The 24,364-nt window shown below is 42.3% G+C and overlaps 1 protein-coding gene across 3 annotated transcripts in view; it reads right to left on the bottom strand.

Moving 5' to 3' along the window:
• The window catches only part of LOC140303953 (calcium-dependent secretion activator 1-like), a 654,602-nt gene that overhangs the window by 243,911 nt on the left and 386,327 nt on the right, over positions 1 to 24,364 (bottom strand). For all 3 annotated transcript variants that reach the window (XR_011915222.1, XM_072382948.1, XM_072382947.1), the window contains exons 18-19: positions 15,105 to 15,211; positions 3,227 to 3,383 (exon numbers count right to left, since the gene is read on the bottom strand). Coding sequence is in view for 2 of the 3 variants with exons in the window: in XM_072382948.1 (XP_072239049.1) it covers positions 3,227 to 3,383; positions 15,105 to 15,211 (264 nt within the window). In the remaining variant the exon portion in view is untranslated. The remainder of the gene's footprint in view (positions 1 to 3,226; positions 3,384 to 15,104; positions 15,212 to 24,364) is intronic.

The raw sequence follows: 24,364 nt of genomic DNA, 5'->3' as shown, positions 1-24,364 counted from the left end.
AACATTAGTTGAAAGACCTGCAGAGGGATTTCCATTTAGACTGAGCTGGCAATATAAATGTAGACAAAACAGTAATCCAAAACTATTTTAAATTCATCTCGCAGGTGCTGTAGATGAGAAGAAATAATTTCATTGGTAAACCCATAACTGCTAACATTTCCTCTTTTTTCTTAGGTTTTTGCCATATTTGAAAGCTACATCTCTGTTTTGTTATTTCTCTAGGGAAAGTTGCATGACCCTCAAATTATGCTATGAAAAATGCAGATTTGTGGAACCATGCACTTTTGGAAATTTCTTTCATATCATCTTAGAAATAGTATCTAGACATAACACCCAGACAATACCATTTTCAAACATATGTCAAAGAAATAGGGGAACCTAAAACCCAATTTAAAAAGTAAGTGTGCTGCTCTACCCTCCAAAGGAAGACAAGTTGAATGCTGGGTGAAGTAGCTCTCTCATGTGTAAAAAGGCATTGCAGTTTTCATACTTTAAACTGTCAGAAAATTTGATATGTATGTGCACCTGGATATAAGATTTATAAAACATGTGCACACCTGATTCTATACATGAAACTAAGTAACATTCCTACCAAAGCCTACTACTATCACTACTTAAGTTTCAGTAACATAGTATAGCCCTAATGATAACTATTGTCATAAACTCCACCACCTGCCCATCGAAGTCAAGTTGGCCCTTTGAGTGTGTTCAGCATCTCTATGGCAGCTGTCATCCATGTGGAGGATAACTGAGTCAGTAGCTCAGACATTGTAAGAGCCTCACAAACGCTGTGCTGGGTCATATAAAGGAATTATCAATTAAGTATTAATACCATAAAATATTTGTAAGGAGTTGAATATGATAAGTGATGCACTTGACAACCTATGCTTTTATTAAAGAAATATGTTAAAAATAAATAAATAATAGATGGAACACCTAATCCTACCACTTTTTTCTTTTATTCCTTTTTGATTTCCAATTCCTTTTTATCACATTCAAATGATGCTAAATAGCAACTGCATTTGTCAGGGATTCCCTCAGTGGATAGTTGGATCTTGGCACCTCCTGTGCTTCATTAATGCCTTTACGCCTCTGAAAGCTGTGTACTCACATGTCCAGGGGCCTCATGCACAATGGGTGCGTACGCACAAAAAAGTGGCATACACACTTTTTCACGTCAACGATCAGATGTATCAAGAACAAAATGAGCGTGGAAATGTGCGGTGCCTTACGTGAACTTCAGGGCTGTCTTATGCACTTTTCTACAGATTCTTTGGCGACACTTAGAGGTGATGTTGGGAAACTGTTATAATAAATAAATGTGAACACAATTTGTCCTCAGAATGAGTGATGTGTACATCTGAGACACATGAACAATTATCACTGATAAACAATTAATACACCCATATGTCTGCAATTACACGAGTGGATATAAAAGCATGCACAAAGTGTTGCAGTGCATACCATTAAAAAGAATGGCTGCTTTAGCGGTGTTGGAAGACATTGCAAATGGTGCAATTGGAAGAGAGCGTGTGTTAAGAGACAGAGACGATTTGCTGGCACATGATGACAACTGGCTCATCAGCTGTTTTGAGGGCAATCCTCCTGGAACTGTGTGCAGAGCTGCGGCCGGCGCTGGAGCACAACACAGCGAGGAACCATGCGCTGCTCATGCCACAGGTGACGTGCACACTGAGGTTTAAGCAACCGGGTTATTCCAGAGGGAGCTGGCCAACCGATTGGGACTTTGGCAGTCGACCCTGAGCTGAGCCATGCCACCCGAATGGGACGGAATTATCTGCATCTCAGCAGGTATATCAAATTTCCACAATGTAGTTGAACAGGCCAACATTGAAGCACAATTTGAAGCGAGAGCTGGTTTTCTTAATGTAATCGGAGCTATTGATTGCACACACAGTGCTATAAAAGCACCATCACATGATGAATTTGTATATCAACAGGAAACATTTTCATTCCAACAATGTACAGATCATATGTGATGCGCAAATGTTTTGTGGGGGTGGCCTGGATCAACACACGATTCATACATTCGGTAACAGCATTGTAGGGAACAGACTACAAGCTGGCACTGTGCACGATGGGTGGCTTCTTGGTGAGTGACTTTATTTGTGTATTTGTCCTCATATTATTCCCAGTGACGTGCATTGAGCATGTGCCCCCCCAATTTCTATCCCGTCTTCACGGCATCATAGTTGGTGGTTAAAGTTAGTAACTTGCTGTTTTTTGCTGGTTAAACAACAGCTTAAGATCTTTCTAATAAGCCCCTGATTGTCTCTGTGTGCAAATGTTAATAAGGTTACTGTATGAACACGTTTGTTGTGAGTTACACAAATACAGGTATTTACCTTTAATCAGAGTCACCCACACTCCCACACCCACCACCCCTGAGAGAGCAGTGTCACCCATAGTTGTGCCGACTCTCTGTTCAAACAGCCTCCCCCGCCTGTTTTGGCCACACTTCGGCGGTGGGCAGCCAGTCTCCGCTTCACATCCACTTTAATATGGGACCACTTCTTTTTCACCTCTGCTTGTGTGCGCTCCCAGCCACTCCTCTTACGTTTGCTGCTTATATCGTAGGACAGCGTACCAAAGAGCACATTTTTGCGGACCTCCACTTCAGAAAGTAGCACCTCCATCTCACTTTCTGTTAAGTTCTTCTTTTTTCTTTATTTTCTGATCGTGCAGAGAGAGGAATCGCAGGTGCACGGCTCAATTAAATATGATTTGCATATTTAAGTAGGGGCGTGGACAGGGAGGAGTCGGGTACGCTGACAGGTACGCTCAATTCCACATTGATTGTGATGTACAAAATTGGATTCATTTGTGCGCACACATTGATACATCCGGATATTTTTGTATGTTAGAGGGCATTTTGGTTTGAGCGTACGGCATGTTTCAGTAGGAAATCCACGCAAGTCTTTGTACATGAGGCCCCAGGTCACATGAAATTGGTGTATGATAATTTTCTTTTGTACACAGTTTATACATGACACCCCTGCTCACTATTTTCCCTCCCTGTCACAGTCTAGAACAGATTTTTATCTAGATCTTTATGAAAGTCTAATTGTTGTACAACAAGTTAATGTCAATATTTATCTTCACTTGGATAAGGGGAGTGGCTGATTAATTCTATACTCTATCAGCTATAGCCCTATTGATATAATTTATTCTGGTAATGCATTTCTGTCAATAACTTCTCACTCACAGTCCATCCTCAGAAAGTCGTTAAGCAGCTGAAAGAGAGGGAAACTGTCCCATCTGTCAGGAGGCTGGATTTCAAGAGCTGTGTCCATGTCGGCCGAATAAAGACATAGGAAGGTCTCGGCATGCTCCACCATCAGGTCAGACCACCATGCAAAGGCCTTAAGATGGCGAGAAGGAATTAGAGAAAAAAAGGGAAAAGAATTTAGGGAGAGGAGAAAAATCACAATCTTTTGATTAAATAAAGACCATTAGATTAGAAAATGAGACAGTTCAAGCTGTGTAAGTGCTCCCCAATGAACATGTCTATTGTAATTTACACTTAAAGAATTCAAGTTTTATTATCAAATCTGGATATGTCATGTGTAATCAATTGTAAAGTCATTTTTAAATCAAGTAGTTGCCTTAATGACTTCACCAGCAATCTCTTGAGGAGACTTCTTCACAACTCTGGGCTTAGGCATGAAAAATTACAAGCTTTTCTTCTTGCCCACTGAGGTAACATCAGCAGCTTCTTGACAGGCATGGCAGGGAGCTACTTGAGCTAACACTTAACTGCAGCTTGTTCACTGAATCAATCAAAAGAAAGGAGCTTGTGAGCTGTGCTGCATTCATATTTCCCCATTGAATACATGGAGTGTTAGCAACCATGTTATTTTCATGCACATCAAAAACACACTTTTCCATGCATCTCCACTCTTATTGGGCCTCTTAAGAGGCTCCATGGTGTTTGCTCATTCACATCAAGCTGTCAACCATGTAATGTGAATGTACCCAATAGCTTTCATGGTGATGGTTGCAGTGATTGGTTGGGGTGAGGAGATAGGAGTTCATGCATCTACTTCTTAGCAGTGGATGTTTGCTATGGGAAAGTTTATCAGGAGGGCATATTCAGTCAATGCCATTCTTGTAACAGCAACTAACATGTAGGAATACAATTGAGATTTGCATGTGTTTCATAGGCTTTGTATCCAAGTCTTAATCTAAAAATAACAACCATGAATGAGCATCTAAACAAACCCACATTAACTTCATGGTCTGTGCATCTTTAAAATTTAACTGCAAAATTTTTTGGGTCCTGCAAAACTAAAACTGACAGACATTTGTGTATGAGAATATGATTTCAGAAATTCCTTATATAAATGTCCAAAAACGTTTTTGTATTCCTATTTAACATATTTGGTCAGCAACATCGGTTCCAAGTTCGAATTGTATAAATTATTTTCTGTTTATATGTTATTCTTGCCCTTGATCATGAGTCAATCAGATAACTAAATGTAGATTGGAAAAAAAATACAAAAATTCAATTAAATATAACTCTTATGAGTGTTTTCACATTGGCGCTTCAGGGAGAAATTGTCTAGTTGTATAGTTACTCTACCTGGTATTTCCTTGGCTTCTAGTTCTAAAGTGAGGAACCTTGGAGTTATTTTTGACCAGAATTTATCATTTGACGCACATATAAAACAGCTTTCTAGGACTGCCTTCTTTCACCTTCGTAATATTGCTAAAATCAGGAACATCCTGTCTCAGGCTGATGCAGAGAAACTAGTTCATGCATTTGTTACTTCAAGATTGGACTACTGTAATTCTTTATTACTGGGCTGTCCCACATATTCTCTGAAAAGCCTCCAGCTGATCCAAAATGCTGCAGCCAGAGTTCTGATGAGAACTAACAGGAGAGATCATGTTTCTCCAGTTTTAGCTTCTCTTCATTGGCTTCCTGTTAAATTCAGAATAGAATTTAAGATTCTTCTCCTCACATAGAAAGCTCTTAATGACCGAGCTCCATCATATCTTAAAGTTCTCATTGTAAGATATTTTCCTAACAGAGCACTTCGCTCCCAAACTGCAGGTTTACTTGTGGTTCCCAGAGTTTCTAAAAGTAGAATGGGAGGCAGAGCCTTCAGTTATCAGGCCACTCTCTTGTGGAATAAGCTGCCAGTAAATGTCCGGGAAACAGACACCCTTTCCACTTTTAAGATTAGGCTTAAAACTTTCCTTTTGATAAAGCTTATAGTTAGGGACGGCTCAGGTAATCCTGAAACATCCCATAGTTAAGCTGCTATAGGCTTAGACTGCTGGGGGACCTCATCTGTCACACCTTTCCTCACTTTGCTCTCTTTTTCCTCCTGTTTAATTTCTCAAATGATATTATGTACATGTGACATTATTGTGGTTATTAACTTGTGTTTCCCTGTTCTAACAGGTATCCTTTGAATGGTGTTATGGTGTTTTTCCCCCCTCTTTTCCCTCTTTTCTGTCTTCTCAAACCCCAGCTGGTCGAGGCGGATGGCCACCCTTCCTGAGTCTGGTTCTGCCAGAGGTTTCTTCCTGTTAAAAGGGAGTCGTTCCTTTCCACAGTCGCCACAGGCACGCTCAGGACGGGAGATTGGACTGAAGACAAGTTTCGGTGCAATCTGTTGGTTTCCTTAGCTAGGATTTCATTGGATTATGATTACAATGAATGGAATTCCAATTGGCTTTCATCGGACTATACTATTTAAGTGCCTTGAAATGACATTTGTTGTAATTTGGCGCTATATAAATAAACTGAATTGAATTGAACTGAAAATTGGAGCTGATGTCATTCTAAAGTCTTTCCTTTAACAACCCACAAAGGAAGGGTTGGAGGCATAGCTTCCCATGGATTAATAATAATGTTCAAGACAAACATATAAATAATTTTTTTTAACCTCTGAGTTTATTTAGTTTAGTTTAGTTATTAACACTGCAACACTTTACTGAGACTTTTATTTTTACATTCTGGTTCAATTTATATTCCTTGTTTAGAGTTCAAATTTAAAACTTCTTACAAAGGGTTTGAAAAAGTTTATGGTGAGAGTTGAAATATGTTATTTTTACCACACTGCCATTTTGCTTGGTTACATGAAACCATAACACATATGTTACAACAAAACTTTGTCACTTCCTGATTGCATTTGGGGAACAACATAACTTGGTCAGGGTTAGAAGACAATCACGGTAAGGGCTACTATTATTTTCAGTTATATACACATATACACATGTGTGTGTATATATATATGTATATATATGTGTGTGTGTGTATATACTATATGTGTGTCTATATATATGCAGAGGGACGAAAAGAAAATCAAAAGCTGATATCCAAGTTTACGTCAAGTAAGACAATAAAAGCATTAAAGATATAAATAACATTAAACTGAACATCAACATACAAACAAGTGAAGTGCACAGGGTCCAGTTATAGAGAGTATGCCAGTTTGAACAGGTGAGTTTTGAAATGAGACTTGAATGATGTGATGGAGTCTGATTGTCTTATGTGTGGGGGTGGGGGTGGGGGTTCCAGAGCCTGGGTGCTGAGCAGTTGAAGGCTCGGGCTCCCATGGTACTGAGGCATGACGTGGGGATGGTTAGCCGTCCAGAACAGGATGAGCGGAGGGTGCGGGAGGGAGTGTGTTCGTAAAGGAGGTCTCAGAGGTAAGTGAGGGCTCGATTGTGGAGAGCTTTATAGGTGAGGAGAAGGTTTTTGTAGTCGATGCGGTATTGTACAGGGAGCCAGTGAAGTTGGATGAGTACAGGGGTGATGTGATCCGATGATTTGGTACAGGTGATGATCCGGGCGGCCGAGTTCTGAATGATTTGCAATCTGTTGATGAGTTTAGTGCAGTAGTCGATGCGGGATGTGACAAATGAGTGGACCAGGATTTCAGCGCTGGACTGGGTCAGTGATGGGTGGAGTCTGGAGATGTTGCGGAGGTGGAAGAATGCAGTCCGGTTGATGTTTTGAATATGGGGAGCAAATGAAAGGGTGCTGTCCAGAATGACGCCGAGGCTCTTGACTTGCTTGCTTGACTAACGCTGGTGATCCACTGGATTAGATACTGCCTCAGTTTACGATTAGCAAGGAGATGCTGGCAGTGGCTACTGCAGTGGGTCACAAGTATGAAGATTCTAGTCGTTAGTCTCTCCAATGGTAAAGCGAGCATCTTGCAAATAGACAGCAGATGAAGTATCTAATCCAGTGGATCACCAGTGTTTGTTACGTAGTTAACATAGAGAAGCTAGTCGCCCGCCTCTCAAGTGCTAATGCACATCTGAGATTGTAGATAATCCAATGAGTAGCTGCATAAAATACATGAATGACTACCGAGGTAGAACCAGTTGTTGACTTCTTATTTGTCACTGCTTTCTACCCAGTTACAGGTGCAGGCTTATCATTGTAGAAGGCAGTTGTTTGTCTGGTCCATGTTTACATATGCTTGTGCTTTTTCATACATTTTTAATTTGTATTTGTGAAACTCGAGGTCAAGATCAAACTCACATTTTGTTTTCAGCTTTCTTCCTGTTTGCTGAAACATTATGTTCCATAAATATTGTCATCTTTAGATTCCCATTTTTCATTGAGACTCAGACATTTTTCTATTCACTGAATTTGCTGTGACATTTTAGCACATCCCAACTTTTCTTTTTTTTAATTTCTTTTTTAAATTTCTTATGTGTTGGTGTCATCAAATTAAAATACAATTCTAACTTTTCATGATCCAAACTTTTTGTCTGTATCATTAGTTTTTTTTATTTAGTATGGTACAAATCATTTAAAATCCCCATCTTTTGTGTGGCTGTTTAGATATTGGAAACAGTTGGTAAAGGGTAGAAAAATGCAGTGGTCAGGTTCAAAACAAAAGAAGGACTTTCTCCTTAATCTTACATAATACAGGTAAATGAGAATACAATCAAGACGTGACATCAAGCATTTAAATTGATGAAAGTAAAATATTTTACAAATATTTTGTAATATTATGTGGATGTTATAAATTACACAAATTGATATAATGAAGTAAAAAATGTCTGGTAATTTTAGATATGGAGGACTCCTCAAGAGCATTATAGTACACTAACTGCAAGCTTTAACGTTTTTAATGATACAATGTTCTTGACTTACATACATGCCATTTTAATGAAGAAGAACAACATTTCCTTGACTTGATCTTATTCATTTTATAAGGACACACTCATTTCTGTAAATGTTCCTATGTTAACCATCAGGCTAATAATCAAATATAGTATTTTGATAGTAAGTCTTTTTGAAAATTTTGGTTAAAAGCCAATTCTTTTTTACATGAGTATGAACACTGAACTTGTGATGTTGCATGTGTTTTATTTTGTGAAGTGTTATAGCGCCTCCTGTGGTCTTTAAGAAGAATGCAGCCTTTTCACAGCATTTTTATGTCCGCATCCTCATTGGTTGTTCAGGTCAGATGATCTTCAGCTATCGAGTCTCATGATTAGTTGCAAAGTTCTGCTCATATTGAATTGGATTATATATTTATTTACATTATTTCGTTATTGTATTTACAGTTTCACATGATTAAAACAGCTTGGCATGAAACGCTGTATCTTCAATAAACGGAGTTCATGCACGTCCTGTCTACTCATCATTGAAGCTACGTAGCCACTTCAGTCAAGTTAAAAAGTGTTTAGCTGTCTGGTGATGTATGCCTTGCTACGCCAGAACAGTGCCAGAACAGTGTAAACACAGCAACTCAGCGGGTTCTGTACGGCAAATACTTTCATGAAAAGAGAAAGACTCCTCATTAGAAGCTTCAGCAGTGCCAGCCTAATCTCCCTGTATGTTTCAAGATGGATGCTGCGCACAGAATTTCACAGAAGGCAGGCTCATCAGTGAAATAGGGTGCTGCTGCCAGGTCAGTTTCTAGCGAGTCCAGCTCAAGCTCAAGAAGTTCATCTGCTAGCTTAGCAGCGACTAACCGGGGAGCGTTGTGAACGACCACAGCCACTCATGACCACAGCCGCTCACGACAACAGCCGCTCACGACCACAGCTGCTCACGACGCTCACAACCCGCCGCTTCTACTTCTTCTGCCGCCGGAAGCGGCCAGAGAAGCCGGAAACGGCCAAAGGGACTGGGCTTATATGTATAGCAACTAGCAGATATATATAATAATCCATCCATACATCCTGTTCCCTCTTTCACCATGGATTGTACTCTGGGCAGCCTTCTTACATTGAAAAGGAATGGCAGCTGAGCCCCCGGTAAGGCGCAAGCTAAAGTCTTAGCTGCACGTGCCTGCACATCCTTTGTTTAGAAAGAACATGAACTGCTAATAGAAAAGGCTGATGGAGGCTGCTCTAGCTACACTGAAGCTAGACAAAGAGATTGTAGCTGTCGAGTAGCTCTCGAGTCTACAGCACAAGATTTAGAAAAAGGCTCCAGAGCTTCCAACGTCGGGGCCCTTCCTCCTGAATTGCCACAGGAAAGGACCAGTGAGTATGCTGAGCGTCATTTACAGGAAGGCTGTAACCCTGTACTCACTGAGCCGCCACAGAATCAGCCTCAATTATACTATCTCGCTAAGTTGAACAGTGCAACTCCAAACCTCTATGATGGTCACACAGACACTACACCACATATCCAACCACTCCTCTACTGAAGCCAGATCCTGATGATGACACTCATAACTTCTACACTATGAGGCCAAAACAGCTATTCATACCTACTTTCAGCAAGTTTGACTCCTCAAACTCCCTTTGCTGACTGTACAGGGTTTGGGGATATTGCAAGATTCCTCGTTTGTTGGGAACTGCTTAGCTCCAGCATCACCGAATTAGACGATCGACCTGAAAGTTATTGGGCATGGAGGTCGAACTTCCTAAACTCCATTGAAGGAACAGACCTTACCTAAAGTGAGGAGTTCGACCTTCTATCCAAGTGGCTGGGTCCACAGTCTTCAGCGTATGTGAAGAGGATTAGAGCTGTACACATCAGCGACCCAGCCCAAAGCCTAGGAATGGTGTGGACTCGTCTTAATGGAGTGTGATGGATCGCCAGAGATGATAGAGAAAGCTCTCTTTGACAGACTGGAGAAATTTCCCAAGGTCTCTAATAAAGAGCCGCAAAAGCTCAGAGAGCTGGCCGACCTGCTACAAGAGCTAGCATCAGCACAGCGTGAGGGGAACCTACCTGGACTACCTTGCCTGGATACTGCGAGAGGTCTGACGCCCATGGTAGAGAAGTTGCCATTCAGTCTCCAGGAAAAATGTATCGCTTGTAGTAGTAATTACAAAGCACATTATTAGGTACATTTCCCACCATTCTCCAACTTTGTTGAGTTCGTATGCAGAGAGGCCTTCATTCGCAATGACCCAAGCTTCTCTCTGTCCTTATCAGCAGACACAATAATGAAACCAAATAACACAGTAATAAAGATGAGTAGCTCCAGAGGCTTCATCTCCTCACACAAGACAGAGGTCTCTCCTGTGCTTGATTCTGAATATACAGGGACCCCGTGTGTCCTATTCACAAAAAGCCTCACCCCCTTAAACATGGCAGAGGCTTTAGATCTAAAACGATCAAAGAATGCAAAGCATACCTTAAAGAAGCTGGCATATGTTTTAGATGTTGTTCGTCAAGCAAACTTTATGCCAAAGAATTCAAAATCACAGTACAGTGCAGCAGTGACAAACATGTAGCGGCTCTTCATCCTGGACCAGCGCCATGACTTAGCGAGACCCCTGAGTCAGAGAACGGCGGAGAGGAGAAGGGTGGGCAGTCTCCTAATGTGAATTCAAAGTGTACAGAGGTTTGTGGAGAGGGTAATCCCCCGTGCTCCTGCTCAAAGATTTGCCTAATCACAGTTCATCCCAAGGGTCAGCCAGACAGGTCGGTGAAACTCTACACTATCCTTGATGATCAGAGCAACAGATCACTCGCGAGATCTGAGTTCTTTGACCTCTTTGGAACTGGAGGGCACAGTCACGCTACACACTTCGGATATGTGCTGGCCTCACTGAGATGTCTGGGAGGAGAGCCACAAACTTTGTCGCAAAAACTCAGCATAAACCTCCCAACTCTCATAGAGTGTAACTACATCCCTGAAGATAGGACGGAGATACCTCCTCCTGAAGTAGCTAACTATCACACTCACCTCTGTTGCCAAGCATGTTCCTCTACTTGGTCCTGAGGCTCAGATCCTCCTTCTCCTCGGGCGTGATGTTCTACAAGTCCACTAAGTGAGCCTTGTAGAACATCACATTACAAGTGAGAACTTGTAAGTGAGACTGCAGAGCTCACCACTCGCTCGCATGCCAGTTAAACGCTCTGAAGGTGATTCTTTGGGAAGTAACATCTCCCAAAGCACAGATGAGGACAATGAGATTGCCCCCTCTATTGAAGACAAACAGTTTATCGAACTAATGGACAAAGAGGCGTTCATCAATGAAGGAAACAACTGGGTAGCTCCTCTTCCTTTACGTCCTTCAAGAGTACGCATGCCTAACAACAGGGAGCAAGCTAAGTTAAGTCCTTCTGTCGCACTCAATCATGCAGAGCTGGCTCCACCATTAGCTGGTACCTCCCCACATTTGGAGTGTACAACCCGCGCAAGTCTGGCAACATCAGAGTCATGTTCAATTCCAGCGCAAAACACCTCGGAGTGTCTCTCAATGATGTGTTGTTTACCGGGCCAGACACGACCAATAGTTTGTTTCATATTTCATAGATGTTTCATAGTTTTCTCGTGAGGAAAGATCATAGAAACTTTCTTCGTTTCACGTGGTTCAAGAATAATGACCCTACAGATAAGGTTGTCGAGTACCGGATGCGGTTCATGTATTCAGCAACAGTCCTTCTCCGGCTGTGGCCACCTACGTCCTCAGACGAGCTGCATTCTATGGTGAACCAGAGTTGGGCTCTGCAGCAAGAGAGTTCATACATAGAGAGTTCTATGTAGACAATGGCCTCGCATCACTGCCATCAGAAGATGAAGCTGTAAGCTTACTCAAAGCTGCGCGAGGTGTGCTGGGCATGCCTAACCTACATAGTCCAGTTTAGGACTGAATTGGAACCTGCGCAAAGACACATTCACCTTTCGGGTCTCCAGAACAGAAAAACCTTTCACACAGAGAGGTGTACTTGTTACGGTGAATAGTTTATTCGATTCGCTTGGCCTAGTAGTGCCAATCTCTATTCTCTGCTGAGAGAACTAACCCAAGACACCACTGACTGAGATGAGCCCCTCCCAGTAGATAAGGAAGGAGAGTGGATCGCTTGGAGAGATTCATTACAAGCTCTCCAACACTTTGAGACTCCTCATTACTACACAAGTACATCCATTTCTAACGCTCAGTGCGTAGAGCTGCACGTCTATTCGGATGCTTCTGTGAAGGCTATCGCTGCAGTGGCCTACTTGAAGTTGGATTTGGACGTTGGATTTGTCATTGGGAAGGCTAAAATAGCTCTTTTGTCTGTACATACCATCCCACGGCTCGAGCTGGGAGCTGCGGTCCTCACTGTCGAAATTGCGGAGCTGGTGTCCAGAAAACTGGATGTCAAGATTGATGACATGAAGTTTTACACCGACAGCAAAGTTGTGCTGGGTTATATTCACAATGTTACCCACAGATTTTACGTGTATGTCAGTAACAGAGTGGAGTGCATCAGGAAGCCCCGAACAGTGGCACTACATATCCACCAATCAGAATCCAGCAGATGTAGCAACTAGGCTGGCTCATCGGGCCCGAGTTCCTGCAGCTAACCATGAAATAAGACGCACCTATGGAGACATCTTATGGCCTTGTGAACACAGACTCTGATGCAGAAGTGTGCTGCCTCCTCACGACATGTACCGACACAAATCTGGACTGAGCGATTTGAAAGGTTCCAACCTGGCAGTCTCTCATCAGAGCTATCGCCACTCTGATTCACATCGCTGAGACCATGAGAACTAAGAGCACACAATGAAAAACAGGATGTAAAGGTTGGCATCAATGTTCAAAGATCCACATATCTGACAATCTGCTGAAAGCAAGACTGGTTATCATTAGATGTATCCAGAGTGAAACATATCACACTGAGATGTCTCATCTGAAGCAAGGACTGAGCATACCGAAGAGCAGTCCATTGAAGAAGTTGGATCCTACCTTTGACAGTGATGGACTCTTGAGAACTGGGGGCCGACTTCGTCATTCAACTCTCAAGACAGAAGAAATGCACCCTTTCACCTCATTCATTGTCCCTGGTCGCAGCCAAATCGGTGGTCTGCTCATCAGTTACTATCACAAGAGAGTTAAGCACCAAGGCCGTATCTTTACGGAGGGAGCGATACAGATACAGATACATACATATCTTTATGTACACGCTGATGGCATTTGGATGACTGGCGTCAAGAGGTGCGTTGCGAGACATATGTTCAAGTGTGTGATGTGTATCAAGCTCAGAGGAAGGACAGCTGAGCAAAAGATGGCCGAACTCCCTTCAGACCGGTTAAGCACAGAGCCACCTTTCAACAACGTAGGCATTCACGTATTTGGGCTTTGGACTATCTCTACCTGACACACACGTGGAGATGCTGCTTACAGCAAGAGGTGGGCAGTGATCTTTACCTCTCTCAGTGTGCATGCAGTTCATATAGAGCTGAGTGATGTGTGCCTTGCTACATGCTCAGGTGCCAGAACAGAACTATTTAATATAACTCAAATAAGAAACTAAACCAGGAGTGGGCAAACTTTTTGACATGCAGGCCAGAATGGGGCCGGGCCAGGAGCATTTGGACACACAATGTAATTTATCAAACCTGGGGATTGAAATGTATGAAAAACAGACAGAAGAAGGTGCAGATTTAAAGAAATCAACATTTAGTTGAAAAAAAATCAATGGAATCAATTTCAACATTCAGAACATATTATTACCCATCGAAAGAAACGGGTCTTTAAATTGAGAGCGATGTGCGGCGTGTTAATTAATCTACTGTACAGCTGCTGTGCGTAAATGCGCAAGTTGCTATTTTTTTCAAAACACAGTAGAGAAACTCACATTTCAGTCAGTACACAGAGATTCTTGATGAATGATGCAGTGAAGAAAAATAACATCCTGGTCCGGGTTTTCTTCTTTCACTTTATCTTGGATTCTTTTCAGCAGCCCAAGGTTTTTTCCAGTTAAATTTGGCGATCCATCTGTGGTGACACTGGCAAGTTTACTCCAAGGCAGCTTCATTCTCTCGATGACAGCAGACACCTGTTCATATAAGTCCTCTCCTCGCGTTTTCCCCTTCAGCGACTCCATGCTCAAAAGCTCCTCCGTTATCTCAAAACTGTCATTTATCCCTCAGATAAAAAGGCTTGCTAGCCTTTGCTAACTTGAATGCCAGCAAAAAACATGCTTTGGTACTTGACTCTTGAATCGCAGTTTGTCCGTGTAAGAAATTGTGCTGAGTCTGTAAATTAGCTGCCAACCTCTGAGCAGTAGCCGCCCGTTCTTGTGTTGACTGCTTGCTAGCGTAGTTAGCATGCTTTGTGGCAAAGTGACGGCTGATAATGTACTCTTTGAAAACTGCAACCATTTCTTGGCATATCAGACATACAGCCGTTGATCGGACTTAAGTGAAAAAATATTTTGTTGTCCACTCTTTAAACACTCAGCACTCAGCGTCCACTTTTCTTTTCTTTGGCCTGCTCATTTTTACCGAAGGGGGGAAATGGTAGCTGGAAAATTACACTCCAACAAAAGTCAATGTGTCTAGACTAGTGCGCCATCTATCGGGGAAACAAGGGTATTGCAGGGAAAGGGAAATGAATGAGGTTTTTACACATCCATGGGTTTTTACTATAATTTGGACAAGTTTGGCGGGCCGGATTTAAAAAGGCCCGGGGGCCTTAGTTTGCCCATGTCTGAACTAAACACTAATTTAAGAGTGTAAGAGACAAGTCCATTTTAACATGACAGCTACACCTATCTTGCTCTTGATCTTGCTCTATCTCTTCAGTTTCTTCATTGCACATATGGTGTGCTGTGATTTAACTATGTGTGTGTAAGTTTGTGTGTGTGCGCGTGTGTGTGTGTAAGCAAATACACGTGTATGCATGAAGACTGGCATACTGACCTCAGCATGGTGTTCCTCATTCTGCTGAAGTACCTCAATCACCAGCTCGGCCAAGCGGATGGTGTCCTCCAGTTTTTTGGCAGGGGTGATTAAATGCCCAACATCCTCTGAAGCACAAAGGTTACATATCAGCATAGGTCGGGAAATATCTGTAATGATATAGCTTTTGGGATACATCCAAAATGGAAAGTGCCCATGAACAACAGACTGCAACAGGGTATTAGAGGATATGCTGGAATAAAAACCTTAACTAAGCCTTTAACTTAGACTTAAAGACTATGTTTAGCAACAACAAATGCATTTGTGCCAAATTTACATGTACTGTATATATGCTGGGTGCCAATAATTTTAACAAGCCAGAATTATAATAGTTTGGCTCATGGAATAAGGATAATGTTGAACAGTTAAATTAACTGTGTGGAAATGAAACAACCTTGCTATTGATTCAAAACAGTGGAGATGAGCAAGCTAACACACATCTAAAGAGAACAGATAACACAACCAAGAAAGTAAACTATGTGCATTATAATAAATCATCGAATAATAATCCTCCCTGGAACTCTCGCGTTGCAAAACCAAAATGTAAATCACGTCTCCTGGACGTGGGAGGAAGTGAAACCGACCGGCCTTCACTTCCTACAAGACAGAGGAGCTCTTCTACCCCTGTACATAGGAGGAAACAGGACTGGACATCTGTGAATGGGAAGGTTAACAACAAACCTCCAAAACAACTGAGTGTGAAACTGCAGAACAGATTTGCTCCACTGTTGAAGGACTCTGGATCTCTATTGGATGGCCATCCATCCCAAAACAGCAAGTTAAGGACTGAAAACCTGTTGAAAAGTGAAAGGCCACAGAGAAAGCTAAAGGCTGAGCCTGTGGCCCACCAATGGTCATTGATCATTGGTCATTGACTAGTGGTAAACAGTGACTGCATGTTAAACAGAAGCAAAGCTAAAAAAAAAATGTGACTACACTGTGTTAAGAACTCACGAAGGCTTTTATTTTGGAAAGAAGACAAAGGAAGTGGCTTTGCGCACTTTTTTGCTACGTGACGCTCTGAGGTGCAGTTAAGGTAAGAACATAATACTACAGTTTCTTTAAGACTCTCACAACAATGTTTTGCCAACCTCTGTTCCATATGGGCGGTTGGGCCTAACTTGGTTCAGTTTGTATACAAAACTGTTCTTAACCAACACTGCAGGTGTGTTTAACTTTAGTTAGCTCTCCATCTGGATAAACGTAGATCTCTCCACTGTGTCAGTGAAGTTAGTGTCTGTCGTGTGTTGAATTGAATCAGTGTTGCCAGGTGGGAAATGTAGTATTATCGTACCAGAGACATAAAATTATCGTATTTTGAGGGAAATTATCGTACACCTGTCATAACCAAAATAACAAGTCTATTGATGCACTATAGTCACTCGAGTGTTGAATAGCGTCTAAAGCTAGATTTACACTAGTCCGGAACGTTGCCAGCGTCGACGTGACGTCTTCCATTGAGCATTCGAAGTTCTGCGTCGAGGGATCAGTTGCTCTGCAATTCTCCATGCCGGTAGGAAGGTGTGGCTGTATGTTTGTGTGGTTTCAGTGGTTATGGCCGAATCCTTGCTTTTTCTTCCGGTCACAGTTAACAACAGTAACCAATGGCAACCGAGGTGGAGCAGCTGTATTTGCAGTCGGAGCTCATCAATATTGAAGAACAAATGCTTAAATTGCAAATGTTGAAGCACAGGCGACAGAGAAGACATTCGCGGGGGTGGTCTGCACGACCAGCCGAGGATGAACGTGGCTGAATGAGGCTGAACAACCAGTGTTTCAATTCATTGTGTGCAAATCCACTTTAGATCATTTCCAATGTCTTCAAAGAAGAAGTGGAAAGAAGTGATTCTTTGCCGTATACAGACATAAAATCTGGAAAAAGTAACTGCTGGAAATTACATTCTGAGGGGACCAATCACAGCCCTTACGGCCCGCGTCGAGGCGACGAGTAGTTAGAATTTTTGGGAGGCGCACGTCAGGTTACGGCGGAGTGGTAATCGGCGACATAGCTAAGTACCGACGTCGTTGACATCACATGGGAGCATAAACTACGTATAACAGGCACTCACGGCTTTGCGTCAGTACGGAATGGATTCATCAGCAGCCCCACAGTTGCGTTAGGCTAAATGTCCCCGTAAACAATGACGAGTGGGAACTAATGAGCCATATCATGAGGCCTGGAGGCCAACTACTGTTAGGAACTTCTGAGGCAAACGCATGCACGTCATTCGTAGCTCACATAGAAAAGCACGATTGGCTTGAAACTTGTCACATGGAAATGGAAATGCCTTCAGGGTTCACAAAAAAGTCAGACACACAGTTGCGACAGGCTGATTACAACCGATTACAACCACACATTCACAGAATGGTCAAATTATCATATATTTGGCCTTTTTTGGGATTAGTGATCGTACACAGGACGAAATTATCGTACAAATACAATAATTATCGTACACGTGGCAACACTGAATTTAATTAACAGTCAACAACAGTATTATATCACTGTTGCTACTGTGGTGTTGGTACAGTACAAATAACATGTTGCTTTTCATTGCGTTGGTGGACACATTTTCAATTACAACAGTATGAAATGAAGGTAGGGAGATATCTTTAGTTTCTTCAATAAGAAGAAAATTAGCAGGGAGAATGCAAGTGACCAGGAGGAATATGAGTGTCAGAGTGAATGCAGCCTGGCCTGGCTGCTAGTACAGAGCAAAATATCCAGGGCCAGACCAGCATTCTTGGACCTCCAGGTGAAAATGCAGGTATGAGGGAAAAGCTTTCAAATGTGTAATGTCGTGTTCTGCGCAATTTTAAGTTATTCAGTGAATGGAGCAATTTAAATGTTTCTTTTAATACCTCCTTTTTAATCACGGTATAAAACGGGCACTATGCACATAAATGTTGTATTTGTATTGTATGTATTTGTTAAATATCTGCAATTTATGCTATATGTTATAAAAACATAATCATGTACGCTTAATTAAAAATAAAATTGAATCATGTATGTTCAATTAAAAATAGAATTAATGAAATTTTGACTGTGTCACTCAAAAGTTTCAGATGTACAAAGGGAGAGGACTGAACCTGGCGACCATGCTGACTCAGATGAGAGCTCCAGTAGCTCCAGCAGTTGCAGCAGCTGCACCAGCAACAGGAACCTCCCAGTTCAGGCTACTTTTGCTACACCAAAAGGTCCACAAGGTAGAATATTTATTAAAAATGCTATTAACCTTCACCAGCAACATGTGAATTACTTATTTGTATTACTTGGCTGCTGAAATGCAGTTGTTGTCCCCCCTTAATATATTTAAAAAGCTAAATCTTGACAATCTAAATGTTACTTTGGAGTTATCATTGCTTAATGATCCAACTCAACTTTTAAAAAGTTAAATAAAATGTTAAACATCTTTAAAAATTAACTTAATTCTTTTTCTTCTTCTTCTTAATTCCTCTATTCCTATATTTTTCAGACATTGGCTGTGGGAACAAGAACAAAAGCATATTTTTGTCTTTAAATGTCAGTGTTGATCATGACTATTAACAGACTCATTTTGGATTTATTTTGAATATTTCCAGACATTTCTCAAACCAGAGCTGCAGGTCCTGCAAAACCTATCCTGAAGACCTTCCCTCGTGCTCAGCACGGACAGGGTAGGACCAGGGCCTTCAGCGCTTCCTGGCATAAAGACTATACCTGGCTTGAATACTGTCAGTGCCAGGATAGTGCTTTTTGTTTTGCATGCAGACATTTTTTGCTGCCCTCTGTTCAGGAGACAACGTTTAACTCAGCTACTGGCTTTTCAAAGTGGAAAAAGGCCATGTACAAAGATGGAGGTTTCCGCTTACATGCTAGAGCAGAGCACCATCTTAATGCCATGGTGGCATGGACGGAGTATCAGAGGGGTGTTGAGAACAATACATCTTTACTCCAGGCAGTGGACAAACAGTACCAAGAAAAGGTAGAGGAAGTACATCAAAACAGTTGCTGATGTTTTGCTCTGCACAGTCACTCAGAACATAGCACAGCATGGCCTTCGGGAGTCTGAGGACTCAGGAAACAAGGGCAACGTTTTGGCCATTTTGGAGCTCATAGAATAATCCCCTTAATAAAACAGAAAATGAGTCATAGCAATACCAAGTACTCCAGCAACCATATTCAGAATGAGATTTTAGAGGTTTGAGCAGAGAAAGGACATTATTGAAGAGGTAAAAGAAAGTGGGGTGTTCAGTATTCTTGCTGCAGACTTAAAAAAACAGGAACAGATTTCATTAGTACTCAGGTAGCCTACTACTACAGAGGTACAGTGCATGAAACCTTCATGCATATCGAGCATGCAGACAAACTTGATGCTGCTGGGCTAACTGAAAAAATAGCCTGCCAAAGTACAGTTTAGAATATAGAGAACAGCTGGTGGGGCAGGGCTATGATGCGGCTTCAGTGATGAGTGGCAAGCATAGTGGTGTGTCTGCAAGGATACAGTCCTTGGCCAAGCATGCCTTTCATGTGCACTGCAATGCACATTGCCTAAATTTGGTTATTGTGGACACAGTCAGAGCAGTTCCAGATGCATCATGCTTTTTTTTCCTCTATGTGTTTCTGACACGTTCCTCTGTCCACCGGAAGTGGCAGGACATACAGCACTCAATGTATCAGGAGGATCTGCCTCGAGAGTTGCCCAGACTCAGTGATATTACGTGGGCTTGCAGGTATTATGCCTGTCGAAACCTAATGGACCGACTTCCAGCTGTGCTACAAGTCCTTCATGACATTGATGAGGAGAATAATGGAGACAGAAGTGTAGAGGCATGTGGACTGCGAGGGCAGCTAAACCTAGATTCCATTGGCCTTCTAGCAACCTTTAGAAGAATACTTGGAGATACAAAGGTTTTGAGTGATATGCTGCAGTCCTCATCAGTGGACCTCGCCCGAGCAATTGACCTCATTGAGGCACTGCAGGACTCAATAGTAAAATACAGAGATGAATCATTTTTAGACCAGCTGTGGACAGAAGTGCTAAGCATGGCTCAGCAGTGCAACTTCAGCACAGAGAGGATGTCTAAAAAGGCAACCTAAAAGAAGCTCTACTCTTAACGACAGTGTTGTCATGTCCACACTTGGTCAGCGTTACAGTAACATCGGCAAGGATTATTTTTGTAAGACTGCTTACTATCCAATCCTAGACCGTATAAATGCTCAGCTATAGAGATGGTTTTCAAAAACCAATCACAGTTGGTTTTCATCATGAGAGGGATTCAGGAACTCAATCCTAAAAGCAACAGCTTTTTGGATCTGGAAGCGGATCTGGGAGAGAAAGGAGACAGCTGGAATGAAGAATCTCACCAGTTTGCTTGATTTACAGAGTTCCTGGAACCATTTAAAGAAGTCTTCTATGAACTGTTCAGGTTGTGCAAAACTGCTCTGGCCCTACCTGTAAGCACAGGTACTGTGAACGCAGTTTTTCTGCATTGAAACTGATCAAAAATCACTTGCGCACCACCACGAACAATGAAAGACTGAGTGATCTTGGGGTGCCAAGTGAGGAGTCCAAGAGAGCCAAGGCCTTGGATAAGGACGAGTTTGTGAGGTAGTTCAGCAGCAAACACGGCAGGTGTCAGCACCTCCAAATTAGTGGAATTTAATTCAGTTCAGTTTTATTTACATAGCGCCAAATTACAACAATTGTCATCTCAAGGTACTTAAATAATATAGTCCAATTCAAGCCAATTGGAATTCAATTCATTGTAATTGAGTTGAGCTCAACGTTAAGTGGAACTTGATCTGATTGTGATACGGAATGCATAATTGTTTGTTTAACTGCTATGTTCACTGTACAGAGCTAGAAGCACTAACTTCTGACTAACTTTGTACAACAAACATCTTCATGTTCTGTGTGTTACCACTTGGTAAGAATATCCAGCAGGTTTAATGTAGTCAAGAAAAGCAATTTTTTGTTACTTTTGGGTGGTCCCCCCAGTTTAAGTGTTGTTACCCCTTGTGCCCACCACAAAAAAATTCTCTGGACCCGCCTCTGCAAACGATGTGTCCAAGCAACAATCTGAGGTTCTGAAGCGGGACTGTATTGGATTATTAAACCCAGTGAGCCCGCTGAATGTAACTGTATTCATTAGTGGACCTGTACCACCCGTCAGAGGTGGAGAGGAAAGATTCAGCAGGTTGTTGGCACTGACTAAATGGCTTTTATTGGCATGTGCTGAACACTCAGTGCATTTTATTAATAATTTAAAAAATTTTTGGGAACGCAGGCATCTTTTTAAGGCAAATGGATTTAATTTTAACAAGTCAGGGTTGAAACTATTCACCTCCAACATGTTTTATTTCCTATGTCATCTATCTGTGCTCTGTGCCAAGCCTGAGATAAACGAGGAGTTATCTCATAGAGAGGAACAAACAAATCCCAGCAGAAACCTTGAGGAGTAACTCCATCTGCCCCCCCCACCTGAGAAGAGCTTTGAAAAGGAGAGACATCAGAGGCAAGAAGAGGGGTCTTTATTTGCCCCAAACCCTCTCAACAGCACTAAGGACCAGGACCAGGACCTTCCCCTGCCCCCCAAACCCCTGACAGGTCATCGCGCTTCTCACCCTCCTTTTCTCACTCCTCCTCTCACCTGAAATTCACTGAGCAGATGATGGAGGGGGTCAACTCTGGGCTCAGATCTACCCCCCAGCCCAATCCCTTTTTGTCCCCCATAAACCCCCCCAACAGAGCGGCCAAAGGTTCACCACCAAGCCTCTCCCCCACCAGAGCAGCCAAAGCGACGGAGCTCAGCCCCTCCCCCTCCTGTCCGGGCTGCAAAGATTATGACAGTCTTGACTTTTCCCAGGACAAGCTGGAACCCTGTTTATCAGAAGGTTTTAAATTTCTGTACTTTTAGGTGACAGAAGGAGAAATGTGACCCAGTCAAAACACAGAGAGTTGAACTCTAAAAGATCTTTAAAGACACTAATCATACCTATACGCGGTCTTACCATGAAGGCAAAGGTAGGCAATTGCCTGGGGCCCCCAACCTGAGGGGGCCCCCGACCAGCTGCCCCCTCCCCGTTAAGCAGGGATTGGGGCCTCTGGACAGTAGCCCCAAACCATTGTGTTTATAAATTGTAATTGTGTATGTTTAAATGGAAAACAAAGACAAAAAACAAACAAACAAAAAACATGAAAATGCCCCAATCGTATTATATCCCCCCCCCCCCCCCCCCCTTCCTGTTATAATGGACTATTCCCTGCCTGAACGCGTGAAGCCCAAACGTCAGCGCGAAAGTCGGAAATGAAGTGGAAGTGACAAGTACGGTTTGTTGACAGTTAACTTAAAATGAAGCGACAATATCCAAGTGGGGCTAATAATAAAAGGAGAAAGCGGGAGGAAACAAAACAAAAGAACGCTATGCACCCCAAACTTACAAGTTTTTTTTAATGTGCCAACAACGCCTGTTGACTCTAACAACGTTAATGTCGAGCCAGTCGTTGAAGATTCAGGGGAGCTACCAGTATGTGATGAGCTATCAGACGAGCTGATGGATGACAAGCCGACCAATTTGGAAGAAATAGTTGATGAGTTGGTGAGTAGCCCAGAGTCTTCTGAACACCGCGAAAGTGATGTAGTATTGGGAGATGACCCGGCGCTGTGGCTAGCGGTTGTTAACGAGAGGGAACAATGCAACATTGTGATGAAAGGACCTGTTCAACTTGAGCTAGAGTTACCCCGAAACGAAGAATTCGATTCACAAAAGTCTATTATTTCATGTTAATGAGGAACGGGGAGAAAATCAACAGGTCCTGGCTAGTCTACAGCAAGTCCAAGGATTCTGTCATGTGCTTCTGTTGCCGGCTTTTTGGTGATGGACATACACAGCTGAGCTCCAACACCGGCTTTAGCAACTGGGAAAACCTCCAAGCTCACCTTAAGCAACATGAGAGGTCTGCCCAACACATCTCACACATGGATGCCTGGCACACACTGAGCACTCACCTTCGAAGTGGCACAGTTATTGATCATGTGAGACAGGATCTCATAAATGCTGAAGCTACTAGATGGAAAGAAATTTTAAAAAGATTGCTTGCCATTGGTAGCCATCTCACTGAGCATAATCTGGCATTTAGAGGACACAGAGAGAAGCTGTATGAATATGGCAATGGCAATTTCCTGGGACAAGTGTAATTAATGGCTCAATTTGACCCCGTCATGAAGGAGCATCTGTGGAGAATTCAAGAAAAACAGCTCACAGATACATACCTCAGTAAGCATATTCAAAATGAATGAGCATGCCTTGTTGCACAGTGTACCACTGATGCATTAGTAGAGCAATGTCACCTTTACATCAACCTCACTCCCATACACCCACTCTCTACTACTCCAACTAAGTTCTCTCTCTTTCTCACTCACACAACTGTCTGGTGAGTTTTCTTTTTAAAAAAAAAATAAAAATTGTGTATTTTTACATATACTGGTGTTATATTTTAAACTTATTTCTCACATTCTTCTCTTTATTAAATGCAAGTGCAAGTGTTAAAAGAACGGTTTTGAAGGGCCCCCTAGCTAAGTTCGCCTTGGGCCCCCAAATTGCTAAATCTGCCACTGATCATACCTTGTGTGCCACAGACTGCTCCCAAACACAAGGGGGCAAATAATAACTCTAAAACACTTAAGTTGGCTTCATTAAATGTTAGGTCTTTAGCTGGGAAAACATTCTTAATTAATGGTTTTATCACTGAGCACACCCTGGATTTTATGTTTTTAACTGAAACTTGGTTGGAACAAAATAATAGTGCTGCTGTTCTCATTGAGTCGACCCCTCCTGGTTACAGTTTTATCAGTGAGGCCAGAGTGAGCAGGAGAGGAGGATGGGTCGCAGTCCTATCTTCAATTAATCATTTCAATGTAAGCAGTTATCTCCTGGAAGTTTTCAGTCCTTTGAATATATGGCTATACAGCTGAAGGCCTCACCCAGAGTCCCGTTTCTGAATGTTTACAGGCCCCCCAAATACTGTGCAGACTTTTCTGATGACCTCAGTGAACTGCTGTCTATGATATGTGTTGATTTTGACTGTATAATTATTGTTGGTGATTTTAACATCCATATGGACAACCCTCAGGACAGAGGAACTAAAGACCTGAGTAACACTCTGGACAACTTTGGGCTGACTCAGCATGTAACAGAGGCCATGCACAATAGGGGGCACACTCTAGACTTACTGATCTCT

Source organism: Leuresthes tenuis, unplaced genomic scaffold, assembly GCF_036924035.1.
Source record: "Leuresthes tenuis unplaced genomic scaffold, fLeuTen1.0.hap1 SCAF_3, whole genome shotgun sequence".
NCBI classification, from domain to species: Eukaryota; Metazoa; Chordata; class Actinopteri; order Atheriniformes; family Atherinopsidae; genus Leuresthes; species Leuresthes tenuis.
This window is presented reverse-complemented; position numbering and strand designations above follow the sequence as displayed.